At 41.0% G+C, this 17,369-nt stretch overlaps 1 protein-coding gene across 2 annotated transcripts in view; it reads right to left on the reverse strand.

The window, feature by feature from the left end:
* The window catches only part of NKAIN2 (sodium/potassium transporting ATPase interacting 2), a 525,174-nt gene that overhangs the window by 21,302 nt on the left and 486,503 nt on the right, over nt 1-17,369 (reverse strand). For both annotated transcript variants that reach the window (XM_059469307.1, XM_059469306.1), the window contains exon 5: nt 7,746-7,806. In XM_059469307.1, coding sequence (XP_059325290.1) covers nt 7,746-7,806 — 61 coding nt within the window. The remainder of the gene's footprint in view (nt 1-7,745; nt 7,807-17,369) is intronic.

Raw genomic sequence — 17,369 nt, forward strand, 5'->3', positions numbered from 1 at the left:
ACCAAGACATCCCCAATAGCAGGGTTCCAGGGAATATGCAGCAAAAATCTTCTACACAAAGTTGCAATTTCTTTTGCTTTGCAGTTTAACTGGAAACAATGCCAGGAGAAAAGATGAAAGTGTATGTGCAGGCTGGATCCCTGCTAGCATCAGGTGGTGCAGAGGTTGTACCTCATGGTACACAAGGGAACATTCAGAGGGGCCATATTTGTTCTCTGATTGCCTTGCCATTGCCTAATGGTAGGTAAACGCTATTTCTGCTCCCTCTCTGGGTCAGCAAGAGAGCTTTCTAGGTTAGGATTTTACACTGAGACACAGACTAAATTAGAGATTTTCTCTTAGCTGAGGTTCATTCCTAGCCAAAGCTGTTCCTCTAGTAACAAGCAAATCTCCTTACTCTCAACAGAACCTGTGAGTGCAGAATTCTCATTTCAGTAACCTAGGTTTCTTTCTTAATTGCTAGAGACAAAAAGCCCTGGGAGGATGCTGCTTGACTGCTTATATTCCAGTGTTCCCCACAAAATGTCTATACAGTTAATGAAGTTTTCAGAAATATGTTGAATTTTCTTTTAGCAAGGCAGTAGCAGCTTATAGCAGGGAGCCAAATTGCTAGCAAGCAAATGCACATTAAAGGAACGTTTGGATGTTATTAAAAATAATGTGCAGCCTTTGAAAAATGCAGGCCTAACATGATTTTGGGAGAAAAACTAGGAGCTCCAACAAGTTCACAGTCATTGAATGCCTCCAAGTAATGGCTGTTGCTGACATTTTCATGTTTTATTTTTAATTGCTGCAGCTAATAATGCTAATGAGCTAAGAATGGCAATGGCTTAGGCATTCCAATGGCAGTAGTGAAGAGGAGTTATTGTATTTGCTGGGACCCCCATGGCAGGAAGGAATGATGAATCTGACTCCATTTTCTCAGAAGGCTAATTTATTATTTTACGATACTATATTATATTAAAGAATATTAAATTATACTAAGGAATACAGAAAGGATACTTACAGAATGCTAAAAAGATAATAATGAAAACTTGCGACTCTCTCCAGAGTCCCAACACAGCTTGGCATTGATTGGCCAATGAGTGAAAACACTCACACCAGAAACCAATGAAACCATCACCTGTGGGTAAACAATCTCCAAATACATTCCACATGAGCAAAACAGAGGAGAAGCAAATGAGATGATTATTGTTTCCATTTTTCTCTGGGGCTTCTCAGCTTCCCAGGAGAAAAATCCTGGGTGAAGGGATTTTTCAGAAAATGTGAATGTGACAGAAGAGAGTGTGGAGCTGGCAGCAATGTTGCTGGGGATCTGCACTCCCTTGTCTTTCCCAGAAAAAGGCCAGAGGCACTCTAGCCTTCAGAGTTCCTCCTTCTTATGCATCCAAAGGGAAAATGTTTGGGAGTGGTAAACCTCCACTGAGAGAAGCAGCCATGGAAAAGCTGCTCTTGTCTGCCCCTTGGGAAGACATGGGTGCTGCAGTTGGACTCTGGTGTGCACCAGAGCACTTCTGGGGTCATATCAGGAGACAAAGCAACTTCCTCTTTAATCCTTGGTGCAGAATTAATCCAAATCAGATTGTTCTCATGAAAGGTAGCACAGGCTTGAGCTTTGATTTAGGGGCCATGCGGCTGGATTTATTTAGTGTATGAGTAATTAAAACCTCTAGGCTTGCTGATTCAGTCCTAGTTATGACCATGATTTTATCACTGTATTGTTCCATTCTTAATCCTTTAGTGAGGTTAGAGCAGGTTAATCTTAGTGAAATGTTTGCTTAATTCTACCCTACTTCATTTTTTCTCTTAATAAAATCTGCATAAGTGTCACAGACATTTTTTCACAGAAATCCTTTCTTTCAGATTTCTGCATTTTCTGGGAAGCAAGGGCCTCAGAAAGAGAATGTAAACAATTGTTATCAGCTGCTGTGGAATGCAATAGGATGCACCTATTTTGACCTGTCATTGGTTCATGTTCCCATGTTTATAATTAAGGGCCAATCACAGGAACAAGCTAGGGACAGAGTCCCTGGACACAACTTTGTTATAGATTCTTTTTTTCTATACTTAGCTTAGCTAGCAGCTCTGCAACTTCTCTCTTTATTCTATTTAGTATAGTTATAATGTATTATATATCATATATCAATAAATCCAGCCTTCTGATCAAGAAACAAGATTCACCGTCTCTCTCTCACCTCCAGCGACCCACTCAGGATGCTGTAATATCTGGTGACCCCTCGTGTCAGAGCAGAAATTAATTTGATAAGACCAGAGGAGCAAATTGCTGCACTGGGTAAAAATCCTGTATGTGTAGCATTTGATGGTTGCTTTGAAGTGACCACAGAAATGGATTCAAGCCAGGAGCTGAAGAACTGAAGATCCTGATTTGGACAGAGTTCACAGCCAAGGCTGACCACAAAGAGAACCTTCTTCTGGAAAACCTTCAGGAAACATGGTAGACAAGAGCAGCAGACCTGTGGAGCTGGCCAGAGCAAGCTGGACTTTTTCAAAAGGTACTGTTCACTTTTTTATCCCTGAGGGTTCAGCCACGAGAAAATTATGGCTGTTTATATGGGGGGCATACCCCTTGAAGAACGTGGTTCATTTTACTCCTTCAGAGGAGGCACTTATTGCCCTCTGGCAACACTGGTGTAGAGAAGACAGTTTTTATTTTGAAAAAACAGATCTCTATGAGTTCTTTCGATGGGCAAAGCTTTTTGGGTTCTTTACTGATGTCCTATATGCTTTGGATGTTTTTGTCTGGGAATGCCTGGACTCTATTCTCCAGTTCGTCTACAGTCAGGGAGGTCTTTTGCCTTCTATCTACCCAGCATTTATAAAGCTCTTCCCAGTTCTGAAACGAAGAGCAGCTACCTTTCAATGGATTTCTAACTGCTATGGGCAGGCTCCGTTTCCACCGTCCCTGGGAGAAGACCCCGTGGGGGGTGAGTTTCTGTTTCCCAGCCCCCCTTGCTTCGCGGCGGGGGGGGCTGAAACTTCGCCGCGCGAAGAAGTTTTTTTTACTCTTTCTCTCGAGCCTTCTCCTCCCCCCCCTTCTCCCCCGCAGGGGGGATGGGAGTGGACGGTGCTGCCACAGCGGGTCTCTCAGACTCCGCCTCGTTCAGACATGGGGGTGGTACCGGTCTCTGAGGCTTCCCCGCCTCTGCCAGCTCCGTCACTCCAGGCGATCCCGTCTCCGCCTCTCCAGGCAGTCCCGCCCACAGCTTCACCGGCCTCCCCGCCCCTGCCAGTGCCTGCGTCGGAGACTGCAGAGACAGCACTCCTGGTACCTGCTGAGTTGCTAGGCAACGAGGATGCGTCTCCAGCTTCCGGCTCAGCGGAGGAGGAGATTCCTTCAGCCTCTCCACCGCTTCCATCGGCCTCCTCACTGCCTCAAGCCGAGACGGTCCCTGTTCAGGACGGTGTTGGAGACGGTCCCGAATCCGCGGGAACCTCGGGGCACCCGTGGCTGATATCACACTCAGCGTGATTCCCTCCCCGGTTCCGGCTTCCCCCCCGCTGCTTCCACTGGCCGTCCCAGCGGCTCTGCCATTGTCGGAGGCTCTGCCCTCCATGTTGGCGTCAGAGACTGCCCTGGAACCGGCGGCTTGTTCGAACTCAGACCATCCCGGACTGGCTGCTGTAGCAGCCGCCCCGGCGGGGGGTCTCTCTTTCCGTGGAGCAGGGGCTGCCCGCCATCTGACTCTGGGGGCACTGCATTTGCTGGTTTTGAAGATCAGCATTCTCGGTGGTTTGGGGGGTGGTTTTTCGGGGATGGTCCCATGGAGGCTGCCGCCTCTCCTGCATCCTAGTGGCATGGGGGGGCAGGTGCATCCCAAGAGCCCTGCCTTTGATCCCCAGCCCAGAGGGGGTGTGGATGATGCTGCGGGGCGGATGAGAGACAAACCTGATGCATTGCAGAGGGAGAGGGCACAGTTGGAGGAGACCATAGCTGGTTTGCTGTGGGGAACAAACATCTCCAGAACCCAGATGGGATTGCTGGGGAAGGCTTCTATTTCCCTGCTGCTGGCATGCCTCAGTGGTATTGGGGAAAGGAAGCATCTCACTACCTGTGCTGCCCTTGTACTGGCAGTAGGGTGCAGGCCTGTGGGAATGCAGAGCCTGCTTCATGGGTTTGGCCTGGGCCATTGGGCTCAGGAAGTTCCTGGGTCAGGGCCATCATGTGGCCTCCTGATGTTTCTGGGAATTCTGGTTCCTCCTACCAGTCCTGGTCCCCCTTTGTGGGCCAGTTTTGGGGTTCCTGGTCCAGCATGGGCCAGGGCCCCCAGGGCCTTTCCTTCTCTGGCACTGCTCTGCACTGCTCTGCTCAGCTGCTGTTCTTTTGCTTTTCGATAAAAAAAAAAAAAAAAAATTAAAATTAAATAAAAAAGATTGAAAATAGCGGGCAGCAGCTCTGAAGCACTGAAGCATTGAAGGGCCAGAAAAGGACATTCCAAAATTGTTCAAATTGTTTGAAATTGTTTTAAATTGTGTTATGCTGTTTTCAGGACCAAAAAGGATTCTCAGATGTCCAAAAGAAACAACTTCAGCTGATGGACTGTTCCTGAAACTCAGCTGCTGGACTTGAATTTTCTTTGCATTGTTTTTTGCATTTTCTTAGATTGTAGGATTGTTTTAGTGATTTGTTAGTATTGTATATTTTACATTTTACATTTACAAAAATGCTGATGTGTTCATTTCACATCAGCATTTTTCTTTTAATTTATACAATTTAGAAAGGTGAGATGTCGCAGACATTTTTTCACAGAAATCCTTTCTTTCAGATTTCTGCATTTTCTGGGAAGCAAGGGCCTCAGAAAGAGAATGTAAACAATTGTTATCAGCTGCTGTGGAATGCAATAGGAGGCACCTATTTTGACCTGTCATTGGTTCATGTTCCCATGTTTATAATTAAGGGCCAATCACAGGAACAAGCTAGGGACAGAGTCCCTGGACACAACTTTGTTATAGATTCTTTTTTTCTATTCTTAGCTTAGCTAGCAGCTCTGCAACTTCTCTCTTTATTCTATTTAGTATAGTTATAATGTATTATATATCATATATCAATAAATCCAGCCTTCTGATCAAGAAACAAGATTCTCGTCTCTCTCTCACCATGGAGACCTTCAACAGGTCCCTGTAATAAATAACGAATGGGGAAATAGTAATTCTTTCAGCTTGTTCCAATTACTTTGAGAGCAAAGCTAATTCAGCTGAAGCAGCTTAAGAGCAACTTGACTGTGTTTTTACAGTTGAGGCTCTGTGCCAACAGGAGATGAGACACTTTCCATACTCCAGAGCAGTGTCAATATCTTCATCTGGTTAAAATCTGGAACATGCCTGGGTTTGGCTCTTGGACATTGCATGGCTTTTTCTCCAGTCTTATGCCTTGCTGCTCAGTTCTGCCAAGTTCAGTGTTTCTGCCTCTTTTGCTTCTCTTTTGGACTGCTGTTGTTCCCATGGCCCATTAGCAAAGCAGAAGAAATGGAATTGAGTGTATGGGTGCTCACTTTGTCCATCGTGAAAAGCAAAAGGATTTTTCTGTTGGTTCTGTCTCATCAGAAAGGACTCGTGGCTAAATGAGAGTTTGGTATGACCCAACACGTTTATCCTTACAAATACTAAATGACATGACATCCATAAGGGATACACTTCTCAGAAGAGCACGATAGATGCATGTGTTGCCAAAAGGGATGGAAAAAGCATCAAAATGTATCTAAGAAAACAAAATAATTTTAAATAAACCTGAGCAGAGAGTATTTGTATAGACTGCAGGCTCTGGCTGTCAGTGGATGTCTGAGCAGAGAGAGAACTAGAATCATTCTTACTTGCTACTTCATGAGGCCTCTCCATAGAAACTGAAGCTGTCTTAATTTTATGATACCTCGAGGCGCCAGATCCAATCTGAGGATTATTACACTGTTGGCACAACTCAGCCACAGACGTTCCCTTTCCCCTTTTGGCCAGCCAAGCTTCCAAACCTCAGCAGAGGGGAAGATGCAGCACCTGAGCTTGTGCTGGCATCATTGCACTGGGTGGGGATTCACCCTGGCGCCTCAGAGAGGTGCTGGCAGATGGGTGAGGTGCTCTTTGACTGGATGAGGAGACATGGCTGGGGTGTACAAAGTAATAATGAAATCTAAATGACAAAAGTAATGACACAATAGTCAAGGTGATGGCAAGAAAATGTTCAAAGAAGCATGACAATCTGTGGCTGCTGAACAACAGGGAGCTCTTGGTGCAGAGAGAAGAAAACAATACCATAATGGCTGTGGCATTCCTGCCAGGAATGCTGCTTTATGAACCATGGGAGAGATCTCCCAAATGTGCTCTGACTTCTGCGCTTGATTGGTGAGCCAAGTCTCAAGTCCCTTCCTTGCTTTTTACTTATTTCATAGTGCCCCAAAGCATTACAGAATAGTGAAAAAGATATTTAAGCCCTTAGAGGAGAGGGCAGAACAGTATTGAATGGGATTCCATTTTTGGGGGACAAGGAATAACTCTCCTTCAACTCTGTGGATAATGAATGCACTTAATGGGAAAGCAGGAGAAAATACATTTGACAGGGTACTTCTCTAAACAGAAAATTCTATTTGTGACATGGCCCTGCTCAACACAGCTTCCCAACCCCTTTGTACTCTTTATACCTTCCTTGCTTCCACAGAAACACAAAGACAACTGAAATGAGCATAGTCGAAACGACCTCCAGAGCGTGGTGGTTTGATTTCAGCATTAAATCTCCCCTTGATGGTTCACAGTGACACTGTATTGCCAATAGATTACAGGGTTGTAGCTATTTTCCACGCAGGAGAACACACAAAGGAACCCCCGCCAGCCCTAGCAGTGCTCTCAATCAAATAAAAACCCTTTAGCTTCCTGTTGCAGAGCTCTCCCTAGGATTCATGTATATTTTATCAAAGTTACATGCAGTTCTGATACTTGTTTCTAAAGTGCTTTAGTATGAATCCCAAGATGTAGTGAAATGCTGCAGTGGACCTCTTTAAAAAAATCTGGGTTAGAGTAGAGAAAAAAATGAAATGGGTAGACTCTACAGAATGCAATAAGAGAAAATTTTGCTCAACAGGATTCTATTGATATAAATAAGCAGAAGAAACACAAATCTACATCTATATGAAATCATTGCACTTCATGTAAGTGCACCCTGGGAGGAGTAGGAACAAAGAGGAACAAAGAGGAGCTCTACTGTTTAACCTCTCATAAATTAAAGTCCTGCAATGATCTAAAGCAATTTTTTGCCAGAATTGCTTTTAGAGGACAACATAAATGTCAACACAAAAGAGCTATAACTTCAGTTGTAACCAATTACTCTGAAAATAGTTAATAAAAGCCTGGTGCAAGGAAAAAAAGTAACTTCTATTTACTAATTGAGATTTCTTTCTTTCTTTTTATTAAAAAAAAAAAAAAGCCCCAAAACCAAACAAACAAACAAAAAACCCCAGAAACCAAAAACCCCCTTGTTTTATGTCTTAAGCTAAGTAATGAGATAAAGAGTTGCAATGATCTTTTCAGGAGAGAGGTGTAAGTAAGTTTAAATCAGTATTTCATTCCTCCTTTGTCTCAGAATTTCTGGATTTTAGACCAAGAAAGATGGACAGAAAACATGATCTGGCTACAGTATAATAAGGCATTTAGGTTGAAGTCAGCAAGAGCCAGCATAGTGGAGAGGTGATTAAAAAAAAGAAAAAAAGAATTCATTTTGTATGTAATAAAGCTTTAGTACTTACAGCTGTCCTCTTCTTCAGTAATACACTTCACAACATAACAGGCATAGATGAAGCCTGCCAGCTGAAACAAAATGTAATAGTGTTAGATGTAAGACTGATACCATAGAGAAACAAGAGATGGCTTTAGAAAAGTGACTATAGAAATAGAAACAACAAAATTCAACAGACTTCCTTTGAGGAGGTAAAGATAATTCTCCACAACAGTTTAATAATTTTAATTAGAAATAGGGGAATTCTGCATCTTTCTTGAAAAACACATCCTTCAATAAAACTTCCAAAAATTGATCAAAATTTTTCCAATACCTAGTTAACATCTTTTAAATCATTGAAAAAAAATACAAAAATGGATGAGTATTTGGATGGATGAGCTTTTAGCTACTGAAAATGTAAATATTTCTGTCAAAATCAGATTTGCTACCCAACAAAACCTGGCCCTCTAGCAGAATTTTTTTTAAAATCAGAACTGTGCCAACTAAGTCAAGGACAAATTCAGTGCACTTGTAAACCAGCTTTATAATGATATTTTATCAGTTGAAATTAGGGCTGTGAATTAATAGAACTTGTTCCCATATCTGCAATAGTCTCCAAGCCTTGTAACAAGTCACTTTGGATAGTCCTGAATGTGTTTACATCACCATCTCACATAGCAGCTGGCAAATTTGTATCTTGTTCCTTTCAATCCTCTCTGCAGAGCATGCCCAGAATTGAATTATAAACAGGAGCAAGGGGATTTAAAGAAAATGAAAATCTGGAGTAGTTATTGAAGTACCACCTGAAAAAAAAGGATAATAAAAAAAGGAATAAATGGCCAATATCATACATGCAACAGGCCAAGTGTCATGTGAGTCAGCTGCTGGTCCTTCCAGCAAGTTCTGTTGTTGCTAAGTTAGACAGAAGTAAAAGAACAAATACTGGAACAGCAACACGTGTCACATGTTGCCTGCTTTAACCAACTTCCTTTCATGTACATCTGAAGAGTTTTCTCTACTCCATTATAAGAAATTTTTCATCCTTTAGCTCATCACTGAAGTTTGCATGGTAGGATGTCTAAAGAATTCCAGTTATTTGATCTCTGTGTGGTGAAAAGTGAGCCGTGCTGCCAAAATGTGTCATTCTGCACAGGACACCTCACTGAGATATTTCATGAGCTGCAAAACCATCTGTACACTTTGGGAATTTGCTCTTTATATGGATAATAAAGATGCCTAGAGGCTTCAGCCAGGACTGAGCTCTCTGTGAATGGTGCAAAGCCCATAATCTCCAGCTGAGGGAGATGATGATCTTGACTTCAGTTTGAGTAATTAGTGGTTGGACAGTAGAAGAAGTGAAATTTGAGAGACCATGTATTATGAATGCTGGTTAGTCAAAATGGATTTTTTTTTGTTAATCCAAGGCATTTGTACAATCACTGCAATATTGTGGGTTCTTAGAGCCCTTAATATTACCCATATATAAATTAAATGCAAAAAAATCCATTATATTTTGTAGTGCCTTCATATCTGAGGCAATGACCATGCCTGGTTTTTTCCAGCTCTAACACAGATATTCCTGGAATTTCTGTCAGTTTTCTATGCAGAAAGCTACCTATACCTACAAATGCTACCTTCTAATATCTGTATGGGTAGGAGATGGCAAAAGGGGAAAAAAAAAGGTCAGCCTGAAGGTTTTCCTAAAAAATCAAGACTGGATTTGGAGATCACACTGAAGGCAGCATATGTGTTGTCTGCTCACAGTTTAAATTCCCGTTGGAAGCCCAGAAGTTGCATTACAATGGAAATAAACCATTAATTTTGTCATTTATTATAAATCTGCCTTACAGTGCTGCTGGGAAGATTTTACACCTGGGAAGGATGAAATATTCACTACTGGACACAAAGAACACACTGTTCCAAGAAGTGGCATTCAGCTAATATCAGCATTTCATCTCTCCTTTATTGGATCCCTCTTCCCTTTTTTTCTTGGCTTCAAGACAGAGAGCTAATTTGCTCCACTGACTTATGCCCTGCATAACCCCATTGACTTCAATGACGTTACTTGAGGTTTAATTCAGCAACGAATTAGGCCCAGAAAGGTTGTTCATAAATGATTCCATTCTTGGATGTGAACCTTGGCTTAATAGTTTCTCTGTTCTCTTTTTACAAACCATCAGATCCAAGATAGCTGAATAGTCGCATCTCTAGCAGGCTCCTAAGGTAATCCTTTTCTTGCACTACAGTTCAATACTTTACTGTCTTGTCAACCACCACAGGTTCATGTGTTATTAACCAAACTTATCTTACAAAGGACAGCAAACAAACTGTATCAGAAATGGTGTTTACAACTGATCTTTTAATTGCATTCAGTTACATTGCTTAAATCTCTAGGGAACTCCTTTGATATATAAGCAAATCCTACAGCATTTCATCAGATGAGCTTGTTGATTAAAAGAATGCCTTAAAGCTCAAATTGTTCTGATCTAAGTACGAATGTCAGGGTTTTTTCCCATGAGATAATCAGAGTTCATAAAAGAAACCTCCCCTTCTCCCACATTTATCCAACCCTTTGCTTGGTAAACATAATCATTTTGTTCTTACTTGAATCCCACATTAGTTTTTCCTTATGTCCCTTTTTTTTAACCAAGTAATTTATCAGTTCTCATACAGTGACAGTCATTCAAGTTTACCTTCTAATTGCATCAGCAGCAGTGGGCACACACTGTGAGCTGAGGCTGAGAACCAAAAGTGGCAATTTTCACTTTGATGATACTCAATGACCTGAGCCCATGGTAGCTGCAGAGATCCCCAAGACAGAGATCAGGAGCATGTTTCCTTCCCTGTAGATTAGGACTTCTATAAGAAGGGTACAGCTCATCCAGCTCATCTCTGCAGATAGCAGAGATTTCTTGGCAACTTTGGTCAACTAAAATTTTTAATGAATTCCCACATGGATTGATAGGTCTCCCAAAATTTACTACCTTTGTTATAGTGCAAGACTTTAACCTTTTCTCTCTACCAAAAGCACACCACAATATACCTTTGTATCACAAAAAATACCCCAAAACCCCCAACAAATCCAAACAAAACAGCGAATAACTCCTCATCCTGGAGAGGAAAATGAGAGAAGAAACCAAAGCAAATGATAGAAGTTAGTCACATCACTTATATTCCTGGGAAGTCCTCAAACACAGTAGTGCTCAGTGCAGTATGAGGATTACACAGAGCAGAGTCTTCCTGATTCAGTAGCTCCAAAAGATTTTTGTCATACATGAGAAGGAAGGAAATGAGTCCTCAGAGATAAAGAGAAGGAGCCTGACTGTCTCAGAAAATCAGTTTAAAACTGGGAAAGTTAGATTGAAAAATCTGATTGCTTTGCATCTCTACCTATTTTTTTTAATTAACTGAGCTTTGTTTTTTTATACACCATGCAGTGATAAAAAGAAATAGGTGCAATGAGCAGAAGATCATTTCTGGATCCCAGACCCATCAAGCTTAGGTGTCTACATCTGTCCCACTCACATTTTAATGCTGTCGTATGGGCCTATAGAGGAGAAGGAGCCATTAGCAACATTCCTGCTCATTTATACACAGAGTGATTAGTGAATGCATGTTTTTATGAACCTCATTTTCTGCACCTTGAAAAAATCTGCTCTGTGCAACTTTCCCTGATATGTCCATATGAGAGCATAAATGGATACTGCTCTTTCTAAAAGTGACACATTATCCATGCCTGCACCAGCTCCCTGGGTATATTTTGATGGCATCTGATGACCTTAATTTCAGAAACAATGATCTCAAACACTTAATAATTTTGTGTGGGGGGGTTAATTTTTGGGGGGTTTGTTTGTTTGTTTGTTTTTTAATATATAAGCATGTTGATAAAACCATTTTCCTTCTATCAAGAAAAAAAAAAAAAAAAAGAAGACAAGCAAAGCCTAAAATAAATCACCAATAAAACATCATTACTGAAGCTTTGGTAAGAAGATTAACTACAAAATGAAGGTATTGCATTTTATTGCCTTATCATAGCTGTATAAGGAAAACAAAAAAAGCAGAATATTCCCACCTAAGTCAATGATGTCCCATTGCACCTCTAAAGACTCTTGGCAGAAGTCACAGAAGTCACTGTGAGTGTACTTCCAGACTTGCTCAAAATGTCAAGTGCAGTGATCAAACTCAATCAGGATCAGTATTGATTAAAATCCTGTCTTGATATTTTTTCTCACTTCTTTCATGGAGATGAATGTTTTTATGCACTGCAAAGAGCACCAGATTTGGAAAAAAGGCTATCATATAAAACCCCATAATTTCTGACCAAGGTTCCCACACTTCCCTCTTTTAAAGCAATATCTATATAGGTAATTACTACAAGTTATGTTTATTAAGCTGGGAAATTGAAACAAAAGAGTGATGGCAAGGAGGAAACAAAAACTAAAAGGAGATCTAATTGGGATAGGGTGGTGAGGAGCAGGCTTGAGATGCGGATTAATGAGTTAAGGGTTGTGGAAATAGCACATAGTCTTGGTTTCATTGAATGAATATGTTTTTATTCTATAACCATACTTGGTCTAGTGAAATGGACCTTAGATTTAAACCCCACAAACCTATCGTGTTTTTCTATCAAAAAATGTTTCAGTATGTCTGAAACAGCTAAGGTTTGTGCATTTACTTTTCATTATTAAATTTTTGCAGGTGTCCATAAACACTCTGCTTTTAAGACCTAAGCAGTATATGGGCTAGTTCAAGCAATGATACAGCAGAAATGCATGGATGTAACTCTGGCCCTGGGAATGCTATATTGCAAAGCTGGGATGTTACATGCCCAGCCATGTGCAAATTAATCATATTTCTTAAGCTTGCACTGGTCTGCACACATAAAACCTTTGCAGTGATGTGCATTTAAGGGGAAATGTTTCTTTAAAATGGATTTTTGGAGTCTGGAGATATATTGCTATATATATATATATACACACACACACACACACACACACACACACACACACACACATTATGAGCAACTGAAGAACTGGAGAATTACTGTCTAGAAAGCTTCCAGTGTATTGATTCTCAGAAGAATCATACTCATTATTTAGCAGGAAAAGTGAGGCAGAGACCTTTCTCTCAATATCTGTAGATTTAAGTCAGTGTCATGGGGGTTCTAAAGCTGCCCCCTGCAAAAACCCTTTCAAGCTTGATTTCACTGCCTTCAGCAGTGCTGCATCAGTGAGTGAACATCATTGCTGGAGTTTAATACAAAACTCAAGCTGTGTTCCATGGAAACTACTCTGTTGAGGTATGCTTTTATTTGTGCTTACATTTACCATTATGAGAACCCTGTCATTCCTCCAAGTTTAAATCTCTTTCATCATAAAAGGAGAGAACAGGCAAACTATTGGTATAAGGACAGATTCCTGATGGGGAAGGTAGACTGTGTGGCCTTGCTGTCATTCTTTTACAGAATTAACTATGTGCTGTCCAGAAGGAAGATTTCATTACGATGGTCAAGTAGCTTTATTCTGTACAACAAAATAATTACTTAAAAGAGCTAATGTCAGACTGACATATCCACAATAATATCTAGTGGGTACTTACGAAATTTAAAAGCAAGCCAAAATGATAATTTCTTAGCCTATGTAGTCATCAAATTATTTTTCTTTCCTCTCTTGAGCTGAAAACTCAGCTCCAAAGGTTTTTGTTTTTTTCTTTTTAGCAGATACAGTGAAACCATGAATCATAAATTCAGATAAGTCTAGGCACATTGGAAAAGACAAGTGTGATAAAAATTGCATTTATTTCAACTAATGCATCATAACCTTTTTTTTTTTTTATATATTAGCTGTCTAGAAATTGCTTAACATAAAATCTTCCTTTATTTCTCAGTGGACTCTTCAGTTTTCTGGAGATTTCCTTTTGTATAAGCATTTGAAGATCCCTGTGGAGACCTGCTAGAAAGCTTCTGTTTGAAATGCTGCTGGGTGCTTGAGAGCAGTTGTATCTTGTTCAGGATTCCCTGAGCATCTTTCCTGGCAAGCTGCTGCACCTGATGAATTGAAGAGACTACAGGGGCACTGAAACCACAGCACTGTGGCTTGTCACAAAAGAGCAGTGCAAACCTTTAACACCAGTAGAAAGCAAGAGATACTTACCTGTTTTGTAGCTGTATTACAGACATTTGGCTTGACCCAAATTTCCAGAAAGTTTAAACTTTAGCAAGAGTTTTCTGAAATTTTGACCTAGAACTTTCTACAAGTCTTCACTCTTCCTAGGGATTTCAGAGTGATTTATGCTTTTGATAACCACATGATATTTGGCGCTTTTCCATGATTTCACCTCACAGCTAAAGAGTACCTTGTCCTTTTTTTCCTGCCTCAGACTTGAAAGGTAACCTCAAATACAAGGGTTACCAGCTCACACAAGGTAGACATGGGGATCACTTACTGCTGACCTCTGTGTTAGCTGAACTGTGGAGCATCTTGTAGATCCAGGCTCAACACTGAACTTCACATTCCTGCTCCCACAGGTGAAATGGCCCAGCCAGGATTCTCTGTACACCCTCAAGAAGCTGAGGCAGGCACATCTCATTGGTGGGCTAACCTGTGCAGATCCCCAGGGGACAGCTTGGAGCAAGGATGGGGCTGAGAGGCCAGGAACAAATTCCCCACCTGCATTCAGCAGGCACTAGGTGCAGCTCAAATGTGCATTGCTCAGTGCAGGATAAAGGCATTAGTGATGCCAAAAATAAGTTAAACCTGGAGCAATTTTAATTTTACATTTTCTGATTTTTTGAATTGTTTCCGCTTTACATTTTTTGACTTTATTAAGGTCAGAGGAGATTTTTGGTTACATATTTTTGTTAATTCCATCCAATCCAAGTGTATGGGAAGTCCTGAAGATGGAAAAGTCTATTGCTCTGTTTCCTCTTATGCTGTAGCTCTGTAGCCCGACTTGTCATTGTGAGAACAGAACAGAACAAACATTTTGATTGTACGAGGGTCAAGTGTGTGTGGTAGCTGCTTTTCAGGTTAAATAAAATTATTTAGCCATTAGAGCTGTGTAGATTGCACAAAAAGTCCCATTTTTTTTTAAACAAAACTGCCTCTTTCCTCTTGACAACAACAACAAAAAAACCAACAAAGAATTAATTAAACAAATTAAAAAACAAAGTTAAAGGTTTTAAAATATGCATCACCCCATTTTTTCTGTAAATAGTAAGAATGGTTTATTAAAGCAAAAGTGTATGTGTCTTTATGTGGGTTTTGTTGTGAAGGTTTTATTGCAAGATAACTTCTATGAAAAAAACTTTGGACCTTTGCTTCCTCTTGTCTTCTGGGAAAGATTTGGAATGGTTTAATCATCTGGCTTTGGTATCTTACTGCCTTTGGCAGCAGTAGCTTTTCTTATCATTATGTGTAACTGTGTGTCACCTTTTTCAGACAGCCATAGGATTAGGATAAGAAAAATTGGTTCTTTATGCTGCAGATCTAACAAAGCCACAGACTCCTTGCAGCCCACTAAATGAATGTCTAGCATTTTAAATTGAACTCTGTTAGAAGAGACAGTTGATTATCAATGCTGCTCACTCTTTTGAGGAGCTGTAGGAAAAAAAATAAAAATTGTGCAGATTGTGTAAGGGAAAATATTTTGAAGGTACAAGAGAGCTTTGAATTTCTGATAAACAAACACATATGAGAGTTTCTGTTCAGTGAAAATTCATCCCTCCATGTTGAGGCACCCATATGGCAAATAAACTTCAATGCTTTGAGTGTGAACACCAGGCCTTTGGATCCAGGAAACAGAAACATTCAGAAGACAGTGAGTAAAAGATGAGAAGGAGAATAATATGTTGTGTCTGCCAGTTTCTCAGGACTGTGGCCAACAATGAACACTGTATAGAGTAAAAGTTCAGAAAGAAAGCACAGGTAATTTTCTCTTCTCCAACATCACATGTTAGATTAAATTAGATCATTGCTGTCACACAAATGACAAGAGCCAGAACATTTCATCAGAGGTAAGAGACTTTTCAGTAACAGCCAACTCTTTCTCTGCAATGATACTTATTTTCCCTGTGATGAATTGCTGTTTATTTGAAGGCTCTGATGATGGTCCCAGGGTCAGGAAACTCCATGGAACGTGACAGCTTTTGCACTGCACTGACTCCATGGTGGTGGTTGTGTTGTAGCAGCCTAATAATGCTCTGATCAAAGTGTTCCCACAACAGCTGGGGATGGTGGTGCTGACAAGGCAGGCGGATGCAGGGTATGCAAAGTGCACAGCTCAGCTGAAGCAGCTCTTCAGCAGCCTGAACGGCAGTCAGGCTCATTGCTTTAGCATACAGAAAGAAAAACAAATAAGGCTTTCACAGGAACAGCTCGAAAGAGTGTGATCAGGAGGAATAGAGCTTGAACTTATGAAACCTGAATGCTGATAGATTATCAAAATAGAGTAATAGTTATTCAGCAGCTCAGTGGGAATTGTGGGCTAACAGCAGAGGAATTGACAGATCTCTTTGACAGTGCCAGCAGCAGCAGAGCTGCCAGGAAGGTGACTGTCAGGTGGAGGCTCTGCCTGAGCCCCCTGGCTGTTCATGCCTGTGCACAATATGGAGAAGTGGAATACCTGACAGGACAGCCTCTGTCTCTGGCAATGCATATCAGGAAGATGAGGATGAATGAACTTATCTTAACTGAATAACTCCCTTAAGCCTCATGCTCTGGAGTATGAGGTATAGAAATAGAGAAATAGAGGTATCTCAGGAAAGCACAAAGCAGCGTGCATAGGGTGCTCCACATCATTCCATCTCCTTAGAGTCCACACATCTAGCAAATGCACTGCTTAGCACAAACATTTTGCTCCAGGTGCACAATATAACAGCATCAAGTATCAGGAGGGGTTTCAAAGTCAATAAAACCTCTCCCTGTGGTGTCTAATGTTTAAAGTAACTGAACTCAGCTAATATTTCAATGCTATTTTTCCTCTCAGCATTAGCCTACTGCAGGCTTTTTTCCACCTTTGAAAAAAGATATGTTTTAGGGCTACCTTTTCCATTCAGCAAAATCAGCTAAGCAGGCTTCAAAAAGCAAATGCCAAAGTGCTTTGTGAAAACCCTTTCTGCAAAAGGAGAACCACTGGAGAGTTTAAATGAATATCACACCATGCAGCCTAGGCTGGTACAAAGAGACATGACGCTCTAGAGATCCAAGCAGAACAACAGATTGAATTCCATGGTCAAAGGCACCTTTCCCCTGACAGACCTTCTGCTTAAGGGCAGGGGATCACTCTTGTGTATTCAGCATGAAAAATAGTGATCTCCTTGCTCCAAATGGAAATAGCTTGATGGCAGACACCCCAGTCACCACCTGGGGTGGTAGAATACATAAGGATACATTCTGCAATACGTGTGACCAAAAAAAAAAAAAAAATTGAGCCTTTTAGCTGAAGATTCCAGTAACATCATATCACATGAGGCATTTCGGGGGAATGACAAATTGCAGAGAGAGAACATTCTCGGAAAGGCCACGTCCTCAGAGTCTGTGCCTCATTGCAGAGAGTTAAGTGGATGAGTTATATCTCTGACAGCTTATGAACCTTGTTAATATAATGCAGTACCTGGGACCGTGCCAGCCACGGTGATCAAGGAAGTCTGAATTAG

Source organism: Ammospiza nelsoni, chromosome 3 (genome assembly GCF_027579445.1).
Source record: "Ammospiza nelsoni isolate bAmmNel1 chromosome 3, bAmmNel1.pri, whole genome shotgun sequence".
Taxonomy (NCBI): Eukaryota; Metazoa; Chordata; class Aves; order Passeriformes; family Passerellidae; genus Ammospiza; species Ammospiza nelsoni.